A 20,014-nucleotide genomic window follows, 5' to 3' on the forward strand; every position below is an offset into this window, starting at 1 on the left:
CCACACACACACACACACACACACACACACACACACACACACACAAACCTGGTTAGAAGTAGTAAATGAGTTAATAAAAATAATAATAATAATACAACAGAGTGAAAAAGATGGCATGGGGAAAAGGGGACTTTAAGGATAAATTGGAGGTGCAGAGTGTCTGGGTTCCATGGGGTAACAGAGTTCAGGGCCAAAGAGATTTCAGAGGATCTATAGCAATTTGCTGTAACAAATGACCACAAACTGAGGGGCTTAAAACAACTGAAATTTTTCTCTCACAGTTCTGGAAGTGAGAAGTCTGAATCAAGTTTTTGTCAGGTCATACTCTATCTGAGGGCTCTAGGGGTGAGTCTTGGCTCTTTCTGACTCATTGTGCATGTCAGTATCCCTGGTTTCCCTTGGCTTATAGATTCATCACTCCAATGTCTGCTTCCATCATCAGAAGGTGACCTCTGTATGTCTGTGTGTCCAAATTTTCCTCTTCTTAGAGGGACCCCAGACATCAAATTACGACCTATTCTAGTCCAGTATGACATCATTTCAACTTGATTATGCTGCAAAGACCCTATTTCCAGATGAGTTTGTGGCTACAAATACTGTAGGTTAGGACTTTAACATACTTATCTGAGAGGCATATTTCAACCCACAATAGGGCTAAAAAGCACAAGAGAGTTAAATGTCACTAAGGGATTAAAGTGCCCAGCAGGGTTTAAGGGTAAAAGGAGGAAGAGTGTGTTGAGGGGATAAGTGAGTGAAGATGGTCAATGGACACGAGGAGTTAATTAGCAAAAGAGGGTACAGGGCAAGGTTGGATAAGAGCTACGGAAATATTAATGCCTATGAAGGCGTAGAGAAGCTGGAGATAGAAGGGGGATACTTGGTTGTGAATGGAGTCCTAGGGTATTTAGTTTTCCAAACAGAGATAAAGGCTGGGACATGATGGACACAGGGAGATAAAGTGATGGAGGGAGATGAAGGGAACTGGAAAGGATAGTGGGCATCCATGAAATAAGAGGCTCAGCAGAAATCGTTAGGGAGTGTAGGGTTTGGGGTAATGGTTGCAGGGTTATGGGGAAGCTGTGGACTCCTGATATTTCGGTGGGCACATTTGAGGGCAGTTGGACATAGAAGACTCAAGAAATGGGCTGAACTCATTGTAATGGGGGTGGGGGGATAAATATCAAGGGAGAAGAAGGGGATGGGGGATGGGGGATGGAGGATGGAGGGTTGGGAGGTGATGGAAGGCAAGGAGGGCTGGACTGAGGGCTCAAGAGTCAGGCAGTTAGCAGTTTCATAGGGATGGAGGTGGGGAGCATTACAGAAGTCTAGAACGGCCATTTGGAGGGGAAGAATGAGATTCAGTAATGCAGCTAAAGGTCACTGGGATGGAGAGATTGAGGTCACAGTGGGGTTAAGATGGAGGGAAGAGATAGAATTAGGGCAAAGGAGATTGTTGGAAGTAGACTGGAGGTCACTAATTTATTCTCCCATTCATTAATTTTCTGAACTGCATTTTATTCACAAATTAATTGTGAACAGTTCTTCATTTCAGCCCACGAGGCAGAAATTTCACTTATATAAAATACTCCTAGCAATCCCTTTATTTGAACATACAGTAGAGGACTACACAAGTAGAATTTTAAGTGAGAAGTGAGCCAAAAGTTTTCTTTGGCTCCAGTACCAAGTACCAAGGTGTGACCATGGAAGGGTCACATGAAAATCAAGAGAAGGAAATGAATTCTGACAACAAGCTGAGAGGTCCCAGAAGTGGATTTTTACGTAGCGGCTGCAGGTGAGAACCATGTCTGCTAAAACCTTGATTTTGACCTTGTGAGATTCCACCAAGCCTACTAGACTTCTAACTTATGAACTGTAGAATGTTATTTTAAGGTGCTCAATGTTATGTTATGACAGTGACAGAAAACTACTATACAGAGATTAAAGTTTGATTTTGAAAAAAAAATTTATAAAGTAAGTGTAAAATGACTTAGCATTAAAATAAAGTTCCCATTAATTACTCCATGATCTACTGATATAATAATTTGATCTCCTGATGTAACAGCTTTCACCAGGTTGAGATGTATCCTCCTTCCTGTGAAATTTCAGAGTGTATCTCAAACTGCAATTGAAATTTTATAATATATACACACATGAAGGAAACAAGAATCTGTCATCCCAAAATATGCCTGTTTGACATAAAAATTATTTTGAGTTGAAGGCAACTAGGAAGAAAGGCAGTAAAATCTCCCCCTATTCTGCCTAAAGACAAGAAATAAATACTTCTTTTTCTGAAGACAAACCCATCAGCCCAAGGATGGCACCAGAGTATCCTGCAAACAAACTTTTTAAGATAAGTACTACCTACCTATCTCCAGCCCAAATCCCTTTGTCTTGTCAGTTCTTCCCAAATTTATTGTTTGTCTAAAAGGTATAAAAGCTTTCTGTTCTGTTCACTTCTCTTTTTCATTTTCTTGTGAAGACTCCCATGTACATGTAAAAAATTTTTTTAATTTGTATTCTTTCCTCCTGTTAATTTGTCTTATGTCAGTTTAATTCTTAGGCACAGCCAGAGACCCAAAGAGGGTAGAGAATTTCCCAATGCACGTACACAAACATTAAAATATTGCTTTTCCTGGTTCAATATTCATACAAATATTGTCATATCAAACTATCAACCAAATTACTTTCCTTAACCAATGATAAATGAAGGTGATGTTTTCATACCAGAATAAATACATCTACTGCATTTCCTAAAACACAAATCCCATGGTAATTATGAATAAAACACCTTTATTGAACATTCCCTGTTTATACAGTTACAGAGTTGAATGTGTCTGTCCACTGCTATCACACACATCATAAAACATGGACTGTTTATCCATATATGGATTTCAGGGTGGTTCTAGAATACCAGATTATGCACCATCATGACTGAGCATTCTCACTGTGGGTGAATGATTGCTAAACTCTCCTTGCAAATGGATATAAAGTCTAATATTCCACCAACTATGTGGAATATTAGATTTTATATCCCCACCTTTCATTTTTGGAGCATTTTTTCATCTGGTGCTTTTATGTTTCCCCTGCACAGGGCAACTTAAGGACATAGAAAGATTTCATTCACTCCAACCCTTCGCCCCGGAGTGACGCATGCCCACGAGACACCAGCACACGCCGCCCTCCCTTGACCAGACTTCACCCTTGGTAATCGCTCAGCACAGCGCCTGCCAATTACAGTTCACCACCACTACCACCAAATGCTGCCCACGCGCACAGAGGACTTCTGGCACACGTGCCCGCTCGCAGAGCCGAAACCTGAAATCACTAGCTCCTTCCTTCCCCAGCTTGATTTCCAGACTCCCAGCCTTGAATCCCGTCTCAAGCAAGCCCACAAGCCTTAGTCCAGACTTAAGATAAACTGGGACCGTAGTCTGTAACACAGACCGGTCCTCTCTCCAACCCTCTTTGTTACCCCCAGGGTTTTGGATGCCCTCTCCCATTGATGCCTTTTCCTTTTGCCCAAACCTTCATGTATGCGAACGCGAGGACTGTGGGTGAACCCTTCAAGGACCTGAATCCAGCACCTCCAACAAACCAGATGACCCCAGAGAAGACTGGGGATCAGGGACTGGCCACCCAGAGTTGCCCTGCATCATGTAAAAGCATAAAGTGTCCATCAGTTCCTCCTCTAGAGCGGCCGCTCTGATATCCCCCCAGCTTCCTGTTTTATAGTTCAGGACTAACATTGCAGGCAGAGCTCAGCTGCCCCAGAATTTGCGCCCAGAATGTGGTCCCTCTGCCTAATGGGGCTTGCAGAGCCCAGCACAGAATCTCCAATGCAGGGTCCATTGAATAAGACCCCAGACCAATAAATTGCCCTGTCATGGCTCTGCCCCGATCCTCCCTTCTCGGAACAGCTCGGCTAACAGAGTCCCTGGCAGCTCCACGTTGTGTAGCAGCTGGCATTCACAATTTCCTGGTGCTGGGCTTTGAAATGAAATGGAAAGTTACAGGACCAAGGACTGACTGATTGAGAGCCTTTCCTAACAAAAGCCAGCATCCCCAATAAACAAAGGTGAGAGCCTTTATTTTCCAAAGCAAACTACAGCAAAGAGAAACAGAAGAAAGGGGAGCTTCCAGATTAAATGTGATGGTTTCTGCACATCTTTCAGTAAATTTGTCTAAGATCCTTATGAAAGATAAAGGGGAAAGTTTTAATGCTAGAGTGGAGGATTCTGGCAGAGAGCACCTGACCAAGTAAGCAAAGAACATCAGCTGTAATGGGACAAATTGATATCAGGTGCCTGATATTTGCCAGAGGACACATTATCATTGCTGGGGTATCGTTGGCAAAAAAAAAAAAAAAAAAAAAAAAGTAAGTCATAATATGAATCCAATCATGAGAAAACAGCAGTGTTAGTCAAATTGCAAGCCACAAATAGCTCCCGTATCCTGTAATCTTTAATTATTTTAACTAGAAGTCTTTCTTCAGCATTCTGGACAGCAAACAAGCCTCTCTTCCTTTCTCAGAACTTTCTGAGATATTCTGGGCCACACATATCCATCCTATTGTACTTTTTTTCTTTTTTGCCGCACCACGCGACTTGTGGGATCTTAGTTCCCCCACCAGGGATCAAACTGCGGCCCCCTGCAGTGGAAGCCTGGAGTCCTAACCACTGGACCGCCAGGGAATTCCCTGAATTGTGCATTTTCTTCATCCTAGCTTACACAGAGCTGATAAAGGAACCAGATGGAACCTAACCATGAAATGTCTTTCTTTACTGATATCCCAGGACCCGACCCCATCCTCAATAAGAATATTGGATTCAATGCCTTCTCTTGTAGATCTGTCACAAAGAGAAAATTTTCAGCAGTTGCACCTCACCTAAATTCAAAGTGGGGATTTTTCCTCCCATATAGAAAGGCTGGATTGAGAGAATGAAGAGAAGGCCATGAGAGAGAGTAGAGAATTATTCTAAAGAACTAACGTTGCATATTTTTAAACAGAAAGTTTTTAAAAAGTAGTTGAAAACACTCCTAAGACAAGAACATCAGAAGTAGAGAAATAAACACTTGCAACTTCTAACTGCATGGCATTTCAGCAGGAAAAGATGACACAGACTCTGACCTGGGACATGAGAGCCTGCCATTTCTTTCCTCTTCCTCTTCCTTCTCTGGGCCTCTGTCTCAGAAGATATTATGCGGAGAAATCACATTTGCATCTTGTGAATATACTTTTAAAACCACCAGCAAAACCCTCTTCACCTGTTAACACCTCACCCACAGGCAGGGCTTTAAAAATGCAGAAAAGGCCAAAGTTCCCAGTCCTTTGTCACAGCAGAGATTCAGAAACATGAGTTCTTACCTGGAGGCTGCCATGCGAGTTCCTCCTTCCCTGTCTTCAACGGTCCTCCCCACACACAGATGCCCGCAGATTCTGATGCTGCAATGAGAAATATGGCTGCCCTGACCTGCCCCTTCCAGCCTCCTGTAGGGCAGATCCTGTTACCTCCCCTTGGACCAATGCCTGCAAGCAAATCTCATGTTACCTAGGAGCCCGCGTGCTCAACCTGACCTCAACTTAGAATCACGTGGAGTACTGAATTTAAAACAATGTTAATGTTCCCACCCAGACAAAGAGACAGAATCTGTGGGGTAGAGCACAGGTGAGGATCAGTCGTACAACTGCACACGTGATCCTAATTGGAAGCCTGGGCGAGAAACACTTATCTAAGCCTTGCTTCTCAAGCTTTAATGTGCATATCAAGCGTTTGTGTTTTGTGCCCCACTCTAAGAAATTGTGATTCTACACGTTTGCAGTGGGGCCCGTGAGCTGGCATCTTAACAAGTTCCATGTTAGTGTTGATGTTGGGCCACCCAGACCCATTATCAGTTGAACTAAGCTAGAGAAAGCGCAGATAATGATGCTGAAACTCGGCCTCTGTGCACCGGTACCAAATTGCATCTTGGAGACAAAGTTTTGGGTGAAGTAGAAAAGAATAGCTTTATTGCTTCCAGGCAAAGGGGGCCATAGCGGGCTCATGCCCTCAAAACTGTGTGTCCTGGGTCTTCCCTGGTGGCGCAGTGGTTGAGAATCTGCCTGCCAATGCAGGGGACACGGGTTCGAGCCCTGGTCTGGGAAGATCCCACATGCCGCGGAGCAACTGGGCCCGTGAGCCACAACTACTGAGCCTGCGCGTCTGGAGCCTGTGCTCCGCAACAAGAGAGGCCGCGATAGTGAGAGGCCCGCGCACCGCGATGAAGAGTGGCCCCCGCTTGCCACAACTAGAGAAAGCCCTTGCACAGAAACGAAGACCCAACACAGCCAAAAATAAATGAATAAATAAATAAATTAAAAAACAAAAACAAAAAGCCGTGTGTCCTGACCTGTAGGGGATAGTGAGTCTTATTGTAATGGTTCAAAGAGGGCGTGATCAGCTCGTGGACCTTCTTCTGATTGGTTGGTGGGGAGGTAAGTGGCAGCATCATCAACCTACAGGTTCCAGCTGCTCTGGGGTCTCCGTGCTTGTGGGCAGCATGCCATCATTAATCGTTTAACTTCTCCCACCTGGAGGGAGTTTCAGTATCTGCAAAACAGCTCAAAGATATTGTTTTGTGTATTCCTTGAGGGGGAAGCAGGACCTTGCCCCAAGGCTGCACTATTGTTTCTTGACTGCTCTTCCCTTGTCTCTGCATCCCCTCCCTTCCCTAATTAGCAACTATTTGAACAAGCCTGTTGGAACTCAGGGAAGGTCATGGAGGCTGAATGAAGCCTATTTCCTGCAAACAAAAAACGGGGGACGCAGAAGGGCTTTTGTGCCCAGGAGCCCCACAGGGTCCTGCTCAGTTTCAATAACACACCTGGGCCTCTTACACCCACTAACTCAATAGAGTTGGCTCTCAATGAAGACCACCAATCACTGTCCTGAAACAGCACATTCTTTACTGGCCCTTTAAAGTTTAAAGAAGGCTAGAGAATGTCTGAGCAAGTCTGTATTTGGAAAATAAACTGGATGCATCATTAATGCGGTATTTATTGAGCATTTACCATGTACTCACAGGTAGGTTACATTGCGCAGTGCTGGGAACCTCACACACATTTATGTGAATTAATTCTCATAAATCTTTAGGCGTTGGGTAGTAAGTGTCCCACATTTTCCCTGAAGATGACGATGCTGGGCCCTGCCTTTCTGTTTCTTCTGCCCTTCTCCTAACATTGATTGTAAATAAATGTTTGTATAGAATAGGAGCTAAGTAGAGATGGATGGAATACAGAAAGGAACAAGGAGCAGTACTTCAGAGGAAAGTCTCATTGTTTTCTTTTAATTTGGTAATGGGGTAGATGGAAGAGATAAAAATAAGTTCTTCTCTACCCTTTGTAAGGGCAGAAAAAATTTCCCTTCTAGGTAATTTGGCTGGTCCAACAATTTGAAAGAAGACAGATTAATGGGGGGGAAAAAAAGTTTAATAACATGTATACCTCTTGTATACATGGGAGAGATTCAAGAAAACTGAGTAGCTCCTCCAAATGGCCAAAGCCATCACATTAAATGCCATCTTCATCTAAAGACAAATAAAGATGTAGGGATTGGGGGGGCAGTTGTGGGAGATGACCAGGAAAACACAGTAAACAGGGGTAAGGCTGTTATGCAGATTTCAGTCTTTCCATTTCCCTCGGGCAAGAGTCTCTAGAGATTTAGACATCTTCCTCTTTCCAGTACAGATAGGGAGACACACTTACAAATGGAGATTTTTTTTTTTTATGAATGTAAATGTCTCTTAGGAAAGGAAGCTTCTACTCAGTTTTCAGAGCATTTTCTATGCCTGTTGTCTCTTAAAATAACCAACCTAAAATAATTCCTACGCCAAAGAGCTATACTTGGGGGTGACAAATTTCACTCCCCTTCAGTAGGTAAATATTTAATTTTATAAGTTAACTTCTAAACAGTTTTCCAAAGTAAATGTGCTTTTTACACTCCCATCAGCAATATATGAGAATTCTAGTTCCTCAACATTCTCACTGAAATTCAGTGTTATCAGTTATTTCTCAGTATAATTTTAGCCATTCTAGAAAATGTTTTTCACTATAAAATTTGAAGTGGTCTCACTATAGTTTTCCTGGCGATTAGGATGAATGTTGTAGGGGCAGAAAAGTTTTCCCCTCTTCCCTTCCAGCTTCTTTGGTTGGTCTAATATGCCAACTAAAAATTGGCACTTGCCATCTCATACTACAAGAATGAAGTAGTATTAAAAAAAAAATACTACTACTGGGGAATTCCCTGGCGGTCCAGTAGTTAGGACGCCATGCTCTCACTGCCAAGGACACGGGTTCAATCCCCGGTTGGAGAACCAAGATCCCACAAGCCAAGCCGAGGGTGTGGCTAAAAAAAAAATACTACTACTAAGTGTTAGCAAGGACGTGGAGAAATTAGAACCTATGTTCTTGCTGGTGAGAATGTAAAATGGTGTGCCGCTTTGAAAGACACTATGACGTTCTCTCAAAAAAGTAAACATAGAATTACCATATGATCCAGCAATTCCACTTCTAGGTATATATCTAAAAGAATTGAAAGAAGGGACTCAGATATTTGTACAACAATTTTCATTGCAGCAATATTCACAGTTTCTGAAAGATTTAAAAAAGTAAAACCAAATGTCCATAGACAGATCAATGAATAAACAAAATGTGATCTATATGTACAATGGAACGTTATTCAGCCTTTAAAAGGAAAACTATTCTGAAACATGCTACATGGGTAAACCTTGAAGACATTGAGCTAAGTAAAATAAACCAGAAACAAAAGGACAAATATTCTATGATTCCACTTATACCGGGTGCCTAGAATGGTCAAATTCATAAAGACAGAAAGTAGCAGAGTGGTTACCAAGTGATAGAGAAGGTGGGGAATACCGAGTCAGTGTTTAATGGGTACAGAGTTTCAGTTTGAGATGATGAGAAATGTCTGCAGTTGGACAGTTGATGATGCTTGAACAATAGTGCGAATGTACTTGATGACACTGAATTTACACTTAAAAATGGTTATGTTGGTAAATTTTATGTTATGTATATTTTACTACAATAAAAAAAGAAAAAGAGAAACTGACTTTTGCTTATAGCCATGATGGAGTAACAAAGAACAGATCTACCTTCCTCTGGAAACAACACATACAAAGACAAATAACACATGCAACAGTGGTATTCAAAAAACTAGACATCATGGACTTCCCTGGTGGCGCAGTGGTTGCGAATCTGCCTGCCAATGCAGGGGAAATGGGTTGGATCCCTGGTCTGGGAAGATTCCACATGCCTCGGAGCAACTAAGCCCGTGCGCCACAACTACTGAGCCTGCGCTCTAGAGCTCGGGAGCCACAAGTACTGAAGCCCTCGCGCCACAACTACTGAAGCCCACGCACCTAGAGCCATGCTCCGCAACAAGAGAAGCCACCGTGTTGAGAAGCCCTCACACCACAATGAAGAGTAGCCCCTGCTCACCACAACTAGAGAAAGCCCGCACGCAGCAACGGAGACTCAACGCAGCCAAAAATAAATAAATAAAATAAATAAAAGGTAAAAAAAAAAAACTAGACATCAAGCAATGAAGGAAAATGATGCTTGAGAAATGGGAACAAAAGCTATATGACTCTTCAGATTACTCCCCAGAGAGAAGTTTTCAGCAGGTGAGCTAATTCAATCATGGCAATGCAATCATATTTGATCTAATAACCTTTTGATCTGCCCAGACTTGATAACGTATCTTATGTGGTTGTTCCTTTTCCTCTTTTATTTCATCACTATACTTCTATACTATACTTACTTACTATACTATACTTCTGAAATAATACACTATAATTTGGTGTTTGCCATTCCCAAGCATTTAAAAATTTTTAACACTTACACATTTAACAATATACACAATTTTCTGCATGTTTACAATTTTTATACACAGCTAAATATACTGTTTACTTGAGCGTTTTGCCTTTGACCTCAAATAATTGATTCTTAAGTATCTCCATGTTGACATATGTGTCTCCAGTTCATTGTTTCACCATTGTTTATTCTTTGTTTTATAGCTGTGCTGGTAAATATTCTGCTTTCACTAGTGATACTGCCATGAATATTCTTGGGCACATCTTCCTATTGTTGTGAACAGACAGTGAGGAATAGAATTGCTGGACTGCCATTTTTGTGCATCTTCAAGTTTAGTTCATATGACCATTTTGGCTGTCTTCCAAAGTGATTCAATCAATAACACCTCTGCTATCAACGAAGGAGAGTCTCCATTTCCCATATCATCTCACAGTGGGTAGTGTGTGTATTTTTATTATGTGGGTGATATGCTATTGTTGATTTTATTTGCATTTATTTTATTATTAGTGATGTTATTTATATTGCCATTTATTATTCACATGAAGTTACTGATTTATTAATAATCTGGTCATACTCAGTTTTTCATTTTTTGTGGGTTGTTTTCCTTTTGTTTTTGGAATGGTAGAAAAAATTTGAACGTCTAATCAGAAGACTATTTTTTTTTTTCGAGTGTTCAGCATTGCAAATACATCCTTCCATTTTGTAGCTGGTTGCAACTCCTATTTTCAGATAGCATTTAGTAACTTTAATATTGTCATAGTTTTAACCATTTCCTTTGTAGTTTGTATATCTTCTTTTTTAAATTTTTTTTCAATTTTTCAATTTTATTTATTTACTTATTTATTTTTTGGGCCACACTGCTCTGCCATCTTTAAAACAAAACATTCTCAATGTTTTGAGAAGTGGAAGTGAGGAGTCTTAACCATCGAACCGCCAGGGAAGTCCCTACAGTTTGTACATCTTCTTAAAGAAATTGTCTTCCACCCTGAAATAATAAAGTGTTTATTCTAAATTTTCTATTAAATGTTTTCCTGTATTTCTGTCTCCCATGTGTTGTTTGATCTATCTGGCATTTATCCATATATATTATTTAATGTAGGGATATAATGAAAGTTGTATCCATCTATGATTATTGAATAATCGCTTATTTCCTTACTGATGAGCAAATCCACCTTAGATATTACAGTATTATATATGAAAGTCTGCTTAGGGGCTACATGTTCTGGTTAATTAATCTCAGGGTAAATATAATATTACTGTATCACCACCTTCATTTTGCTACTTTCATTACAAAAGATCATAGTGTCTGTTAGAAGTCCTTTACATATGTTTTATTTTTTAATTTTGTTTTCTCTATTTTGGGCACTGCCATTTCACCAGTTAATTTTCCAACTGTTTTGTCACATTCTCATTAAAATGTGTTAGTATTTTGATTGGAGCCTATTGAATTACACATTTGTAGTTTGGCAATAATTTACATTCTAATGTATTTCCAACAGTGAAATTGTGTCATGCTCCTCTTTTTAAATGTTTTATAACATCTGCCAGAAATTGTTCATAATTTTCTTTATAATGCCTTGCAGTTTTTCCCAGGTTTACCTTGGGACCATTTAACTATGACTGCTAAATTATATTTTAGTTAACTGGAAATGTATGTGAATACTATTGATTTTGGTATATTGATCTTGCACCCAGTAATTTTGTTGAAACTATTTAATTTTGTTGAAACTATGATATGAATCATAACTCCTTAGATATGTTCTGTAGACAATTACATCATCTGCCAATAATAAAATTAATGGGACTCCCATTTCCAAAATTACAGTTTTCATTATTACTTTTTATTTCTCAGAACATTAGCTATGTCTTGAAGCATAGTGTTAATGAGAAGCAATGACAGTGGGTCTATTTATCTGTTTATCTGAATTTAAAGGCACTAATGTTTTACCACAAAGTTTCATGTTTGCTATAATTTTTTATTACAATGACTCTACAATATTCTAGTAGTTTATTTTTCTATTTCTATGATAATAATTATAATTTTTAACTCCATCAAATTTTTATACTTTGTATGTGTTAATCATATTTTCCTTGTAAATGAATAATATTGAAAATTAGATTAATAGATTTTTTTAAATGTTAGGACTATAACAAGTAATTTAATGCACAAACCTTGTTTAGATCCTGCTTTAAAAATCCAACAATAAAAAATGCATATTTTTGAGTCATTTAGGAGAATATGAAAATAAAGTGCATACTACATGATATTAAGGATTTAAATATAATTTTGTGGTATAACAGTCTAGGAGTGTTATATTGTCTTAAATACAGGATATTATTTATGAGAGATAAAATTTATAGCATGCATTTTTTCATCTGGATCTTTTTCATCTCTAGTGGATTTAATAGGGCAAAAGGGAAATTAACTTGTTTTCCCACTATACCTAATACCTCAATGATATGAATAAAAATTGAATAAGAATTAAATGAGGGGGAATAGACAAATCCTCCTTCAAGAAATATACCAAATATAATATGTAGATACTCCTCCTTCTAGGAGGTGGAGATTAATTCAACTGTACCCACACTCTTTATTTGAGCCAAACCTAGTAATTCCCTTCCTATCAATAGAGTATGGAAATTGACATGTGGGACTTCCCTGGTGGCCCACTGGTTAAGAATCTGCCTGCCAGTGCAGGGGACACGGGTTTGAGCCCTGGTCAGGGAAGATCCCACATGCCGCGGAGCAACTGAGCCCGTCCGCCACAACGAAGAGTAGCCCCCACTCGCCGCAACTAGAGAAAGCCCGCACGCAGCAAGGAAGACCCAACGCAGCCAAAAATAAATAAATAAAAAATTATTTTTTAAAAAAAAGGAAATTGACATGTAATCACTTTATAGTGAAGAAATCTGGAAATCACACCTAAATCAAATGATCAAGATGATCATCACCAATGATATGTCATGTTAACTGCACAAGGAGATGTGATATTCTTCAAGAAGTCTATAAACTCAGAAATAAATCACACACACAAAACTTTGGAGATATTCTAAGAAGTACCTGAATGAGAAAATGAAACAGAGAAGAGGAGACTGGGGAAACATGATGACTAAATACAATGTGGCATTCTGGAATGAAACCTAGAAGAGAAAAAAGACATCAGTATTAAAACTAGCAAAATGCAAATAAAGTCTGCAATCTAATTAACAGTAATATACCAACATTGGTTTCTTATTTTTGTTGAATGTACCATATTTATATACTGTGTTAACATCAGGGGAAATTGGGTGAGGAGAATATGGAAACACCTTGTAATCTTTGCCACTTTTCTGCAAGTCTAAATTTATTCCAAAATAAAAATTTACACATCACTAGTCATTAGGGAAATTCAAATTAAAACCACAATGAGATAGCACCTCATGCCTGTTAGAATGCCCATTATCAAACAGACAAGAGATAACAAATGCTGGTACGGAAGTGGAGAAAAGGGAATGCTTGTGCAACTGTTGGTGGGATTCCAAATTGGTAATTGGTACAGCCACTATGAAAACCAATAAGCACGATCCTCAAAAAATTAAAATTGGAAGTATTATATGATCCAGAAATTCCATTTCTGTGTATATATTCAAAGGTAATAAAAACACTAACTCGTAAATATATCCGCATTCCCATATTCATTGCAGTACTATTTATTCAACACAATCGTCAAAACATGGAAGCAACCTAAGTGTCCATCAATGGATGAATGGATAAAGAAGTTGTGGTACATACATATTCAATACCGTGGAATATTAAGAGTCAGAGGGTGGGGAGGGGAATAGGAGGAAGGTGATCAAAAGGTACAAACTTCCAGTTATAAGATAAATAAGTACTAGAGATGTAATGTACAATCTGATGACTACAGTTAACACTGCAGTAAGGATATATAGGAAAGCTGATAAGAGGAAATTCTGAGATTTCTAATCACAAGGATATTTTTTTCTGTTTTCTTCTCTCTCCCTTTTTATTGTATCTACATGAGATAATAGATATTAGCTGAATCTATTGTAATAATATCACAATACAGTTTAAGTAAATCAAACAATCCTGCAGTTTGCCTTAAACTTATACACTAATATATGTCAACTATTTGTCAATAAATCCGGGAAAATTATATTAAAATTGTAATTGTTTATAATTACAAAGTTACATTAAATTAGCTACTACATTTGAGTTAATATTCACTTTTTTCTTTTGAACGTGTACATTGTGATCCTTGGTGATTTCAAAAGCAATACTGTAAAACTCATTTTAAAAAATAGATTCATGTCTTTGGCCTCCGAATTGCTAGTCCTTTACTAATCCAAGCCTGATGAAAAAGTCCTCCATAAGTTTGTTTCCCCAAATTGGAAATGAAGAAATCCACTCTGAAATCAGTTTCTTAAGATAGTCAATTGGCATTAAGGCTTAACAGAGAACAATGTACCTTCTAAAGACCACCAAAAATCACCAAAATCCATCCAATTTGATGGCAGAAACACAATGTGTATTTAATGTTTGCTTCCCACCTGTATTCTTTTTAAACATCAGAATATATATCTTATTGTATTCTTTTTAAACAACAGAATAAATATCTTACCATGTTCTCCTTTGTCCCCTGATGCTCACTATTCCAATGTTTAACTGAAATATATTTTTTCAATATTTTCACCTTTCTCCATACACATTTTCTTTTTTTTTTTGAAATAATATTTTCATTTATTTGAAAAAAAGCCTTAATCTAGCATCTGTACACATTTTCATATTCCAATTGACCACTATTTCTCTTAGGATGTAAGGCACAATGTTCTCAACTTAGCGGCCAGTGGCTACAATAACTAAAACATAATTTTCCCTCTAGCTTTACCCCAGTCACTTGCATTACAATGCAGGGACATTGACGCCTCTCCTAAGGTTTCTTGAGGGAACATTCCACATATTATTACCTTTTATGGTACTGTATTTACAATGCTATGCTCAGTTAAATCTTGAGAAATTTTGACACAGCAGATTAAAAGTTAAATAGTCAAAAATATTTCTAGTATATCCAATTTATTTCAGGACTGTCTTATTATTGATTGCACTCTGTACTTCTCCAGTGAAACGAGCAATAACATACAATAATAAGAGTACTTTAATAATAATTTCATAAGATTTCACTTACAATGGCTATTATTATTTACTATTTATTGTACCAGAATCTGTTTTATACGCAACTGTACGTGCAATGAAACTGGCTATAATTGTGCTTAAGATCCTATGAAGAATGAGGACAAAATGGAATAAACATGATGAAAATCAGACTATTTACATTGTTCTGATGAGATGAGGTAACTGCACTTTTCCTGGTACACACACAGAGATGTCTGGATATACAGGGGACACATCTCCAGAGAACAAAGGGGCTGGCAGTTGGGAAACATGCCTTGATTAAGGCAGAGGTGTACACCAGCCACCAAATGGTCTTATGAACATGAATAAAATAAAAATAAATGATGGAGGAGAGGGTATAAAAACATACAAAGGTGCTCACCAGTACAAGGATGCTTTGGGTAGCTTTGGTCAAAGGGGAAGATCTAGGGGATACATTCTTCCCAAGGATCTTCTGGACCCGTTGCTTATGCCTGTACAGAATGGATACCATGGAGCCACTTGCCCAGGTCAGGTGTCCCAAACACAAAACATCATGGGAGGATACCAATACTATGAATAGTAAGTCTGTGTCTTTGTTATGAAGTTTAGAAGAACAGTATCCAAAATCTATAGTTTTTGTGATGTTTTTATTGTTCCATTTGCCAGTCAAATGCATAGGAACCATAGTATTTAGCAACATGTTTAGGATCCAGCAGAGAATGTTGGTAGGACCAATAAACTTTAGGGCTCTTACTTTAAGCTCTGCCCACTTGGAGTTGCTGGGACTGATTGCTATAGCCTGGAAGATACCCAGGAGGCAGGTGGTGCCCATGGACACAACTCTTGCCACTCTGTGAACAGAGAAAACAAGTTTGCATCCAAAATCTCTGAGAAAATCTTTCAACCCAAAAGCTGCCGTTGTCTCTGGGATTCCTCTTGAGAGAATGACCAAGGAGTTGGCTATAGTCAGGTGCTTGAAAATCAAATCCGTGGACCTTGACCTAGGCCCACTGAGGTACAGGAACACATAATGATATAAGAGTGAGAAATTTCCCAGGATTCCAATGCCTATCTGGAATAGGAAGATCATTACAAATTTCAAATCCATGAAGGGCATTCTGTCATTTTCCAGGGCTCACTGTTCACAAAGAGTGAAGATTCACAAAGAGACGATTCTGCATGAAAACATGAATTGTGGGCTATTTTTTTCATGAAATATTAAATTCAAGATTCTCCACTTACTATTACCTACCCTGATAATTTGTTTTAAATATATTTTTTCTTTTGTCCAAGGTTTCCCAAGTCTGATGTGTTTCGTTATATAGTGTTTACATCGTATGTATTGGGCTTTGCCCTAAACTATGGGACTTGACATTTAAATGAGTGATAAAATATTTAGAGTAGGACCTAAATTATTCTTCATTAAAGAACATAAAATGATCTGTTTATTGTTTTAGAAAAATTCATCAAAATTCTAATTAATATGAGATTTAAGAAAGATAATAAAACACAAAAAGTACACAAAATGGAATTTGGAGTCAGGAAATCTTCCGCACTTAATAAATTGAAATAGGAGAAACACAAGGTTGAGCCTGAAAATGACATTAGAATTTTATAAACAAGAGAAAATATCAAAAGAAACAAGAGAACAAGAGAAACAAGATATTTGATCCTGAAAAATGCTGGAATCCTTAATTTTTCTACAGTCCGAATCCCTCAAGTGTAAAGTTAAGTTTTCCATGAAGCTTCCTTTCCTAACTTCATGAAGGAAAATTGTCCTAAGTTAACCAATTGACCACAAATAATTTCAGGAGAGAGCTAATTACTATCCATTAAACACATCAAAACCAAGTAAGAGAAGGGACTTCCCTGGTGGTCCAGTGGTTAAGACTCCATGCTTCCACTGCAGGGGGTGCAGCTTCAATCCCTGGTTGGGGAACTAAGATTCCACATGCTGTGCCGTGCAGCCAAAAAAGAAAAACAAAAACAAACCTAAGAGAAAAATAATTATACTTCAGCAAATGTCACTTATATTTTTTATACAGAGATGGAGGATTAAATTAGCTCCATCAAACTCATTATTGCATGCATAGAACTTTTACTGAATTAACTGAACTAATTATGGAAACTTCTCTGTGATTTGTATAGAGCATATTAAATAGCAGATTAATTTCTGAACTACAGTCTTAAGGGTCATAAAAATAAGATTTTATTACTACCTGGAAGAAATCCCAACAATCGGTGAGGATTACATTAAAATACGTTAGGAGCTGTTAGAGATTGGTTTATGGTCTTGGACCTCCATTCTCTCTTCACAAGCTCAGCCTGTGCTTCAGGAATTATGATTCCTTCCTATGTGGGGCTTAGCACTGAACCAGTTTCTACTTCAGAAAAATACTTTTTCCAAACGAATAAGGATGTACTGTTTAGCACAGTGAACTCTACTCAATACTCTGTAATGGCCTATATGGGAAAAGAATCTAAAAAAGAGTGGATATACATATATGTATAACTGATTCACTTTGCTGTACACCTGAAACTAACACAACACTGTAAATCAACTATAGTCCAATAAAAATTTTTTAAAAAGAAAGGAAAAAGAAAAATCCCTTTTCCAGACAAAGACTGATACAGATACAGAAGCCTTATTCCATTATAAAGTCTGTCTTTCATACTGAAATAGAAAATACTCACTTGACTCCTTTCTTCTGCCAGGACAGTGGATTCAGTGTGACAGTCATGATACCCTCTGCTTGTATGGGAAGGAAGCAGCCAGACCATAGATATGGGATTGTAATTCTGTGACCTCACTTCCCCCCACAGAAATGCAATTATGACTTCACCGGTACTTTCAATGACACTGCACAATTGGGCATTTGAGACTATGTCTTAAAAAGTTTTCCCCAGTTCTCAATTCCCAGAAATGATTAGAAGTTTCTACTGAGCATCTCCAAAGAGACAGGTTTAGTGTTTGGAAGAAGTTTTTCCATTTCAATTACACCTGGAGGCAGGCAGGTGGAAGTAGAAAATTTTGAGATTTGACAGTTAAGGGACTAGCAATAAAACACACATATTTAACTGGATTTTTTGCTTCCCTGAGAAGTTTACTGTTCCCAACATATAACTGTGCATTTATGCTCAGCAAAATAAAGAAGATTATTATTAGTAGTATGGAAGGATATGAAGGGGCAGAGAAGGAATTTGTAAGAAGAGGTGTGAAAGGAAGAATATGATGCAGTGAACTTATATTAGAAATCACAGACAAGATCTGTACGAAGTGATAATTAATAGGGAAGTCTAGTCGACATGGATACTTTCTAGTAGTATATATTTATTTTATCATTTTTGATTCAAGAAGAGTACAAATTCTGAACTGATCCCTGTCCCCAGGGAACACCAAAAACAGCAATATTGGGCTTCCCTGGTGGCGCAGTGCTTGAGAATCTGCCTGCTAATGCAGGGGACACGGGTTCGAGCCCTGGTCTGGGAAGATCCCACATGCCGCAGAGCAACTAGGCCCGTGAGCCAAAACCACTGAGCCTGTGCGTCTGGAGCCTGTGCTCCGCAACAAGAGAGGCCGCGATAGTGAGAGGCCCGCGCACCGCGATGAAGAGTGGCCCCCGCTTGCCACAACTAGAGAAAGCCCAAGCACAGAAACGAAGACCCAACATAGCAATCAATCAATCATCAATTAAAAAAAAAACAAAAAACCCCCCAAAAACAGCAATATTATAAAGCAACTCCCTCATAAAAACAGCACCAGATGATAAAATTTACTAGTGATATTCCACAACTCTTAAATATGAAATAAACCCATGCTACTTTGGCCATTCAAAAGTATTGAAGAATAATGCTTTCAAATAATTTTCTTTTCCCACTTAACTACTGATGGATAAAAGGAAGAATATACAATTGCTTTGTGAAAACAGTATCAGTTATATTTGTCCTGATTCTTCAGAAGTATGTAAAGTAACTGGGGACTTATCCAAAATACACTTTTTTATTTTCCGAAAGATGGCATCCTATTATATCTAGAAACACAGGGAATCATTGCTTTTTTTATTTTTTTATTTTTTTTTACAGCAGGTTATTATTAGTCATCAGTTTTATACACATCAGTGTATACATGTCAATCCCAATCGCCCAATTCATCACACCACCACCCCTACCCCCCAGCCGCTTTCCCTCCCTTGATGTCCATACGTTTGTTCTCTACATCTGTGTCTCAAATTCTGCCCTGCAAACTGGTTCATCTGTACCATTTATCTAGTTTCCACATATATGCATTAATATACGATATTTGTTTTTCTCTTTCTGACTTACTTCACTCTGTATGACAGTCTCTAGATCCAAGCACGTCTCAACAAATGACCCAATTTCGTTCCTTTTTATGGCTGAGCAATATTCCATTGTATATATGTACCACAACTTCTTTATCCATTCGTCTGTCGATGGGCATTTAGGTTGCTTCCATGACCTGGCTATTGTGAATAGTGCTGCAATGAACATTGGGGTGCATGTGTCTTTTTGAATTATGGTTTTCTCTGGGTATATGTCCAGTAGTGGGATTGCTGGATCATATGGTAATTCTATTTTTTGTTTTTTAAGGAACCTCCATATTGTTCTCCATAGTGGCTGTATCAATTTACATTCCCACCAACAGTGCAAGAGGGTTCCCTTTTCTCCACACCCTCTCCAGCATTTGTTGTTTGTAGAATTTCTGATAATGCCCATTCTAACTGGTGTGAGGTGATACTTCATTGTAGTTTTGATTTGCATTTCTCTAATAATTAGTGGTGTTGAGCAGCTCTTCATGTGCTTCTTGGCCATCTGTATGTCTTCTTTGGAGAATGTCTATTTAGGTCTTCTGCCCATTTTTGGATTGGGGTGTTTGTTTTTTTAATATTGAGCTGCATGAGCTGTTTATATATTTTGGAGATTAATCCTTTGTCCACTGATTCGTTTGCAAATATTTTCTCCCATTCTGAGGGTTG

General features: G+C 38.5%; 2 protein-coding genes and 1 long non-coding RNA gene across 5 annotated transcripts in view; 1 reads left to right on the forward strand and 2 right to left on the reverse strand.

The window, feature by feature from the left end:
* LOC309648353 overlaps positions 1–20,014 on the forward strand; it is a 351,118-nt gene that overhangs the window by 212,412 nt on the left and 118,692 nt on the right. The gene's annotated exons all lie outside the window — the stretch shown is intronic.
* LOC309648242 (vomeronasal type-1 receptor 3-like) lies at positions 34–16,137 on the reverse strand (the record flags this gene model as incomplete). Of its 3 annotated transcripts, XM_082436689.1 has the most annotated exons (4): positions 34–6,587; positions 8,523–8,557; positions 12,930–13,009; positions 15,421–16,137. In XM_082436689.1, the coding sequence occupies 4 exons, from the start codon at positions 16,135–16,137 to the stop codon at positions 6,547–6,549; spliced, it is 873 nt and encodes a 290-aa protein (XP_082292815.1). In that variant the 3' UTR covers positions 34–6,546. The 3 variants fall into 3 exon arrangements, with proteins under 3 accessions (XP_082292815.1, XP_082292814.1, XP_082292816.1); XM_082436688.1 differs by lacking the exon at positions 34–6,587 and having other exon boundaries at positions 7,786–8,557; XM_082436690.1 differs by lacking the exon at positions 34–6,587 and adding an exon at positions 14,488–14,531 and having other exon boundaries at positions 8,494–13,009.
* Positions 16,932–20,014, reverse strand: part of LOC309648210 (zinc finger protein 677-like) — a 205,574-nt gene continuing 202,491 nt past the window's right edge. The window contains exon 5 of the mRNA XM_082436624.1: positions 16,932–16,974. The gene's annotated coding sequence lies outside the window, so the exon portion shown is untranslated. The remainder of the gene's footprint in view (positions 16,975–20,014) is intronic.

This window comes from Balaenoptera physalus, assembly GCF_965194825.1.
Source record: "Balaenoptera physalus genome assembly, chromosome: 19".
Classification (NCBI taxonomy): domain Eukaryota; kingdom Metazoa; phylum Chordata; class Mammalia; order Artiodactyla; family Balaenopteridae; genus Balaenoptera; species Balaenoptera physalus.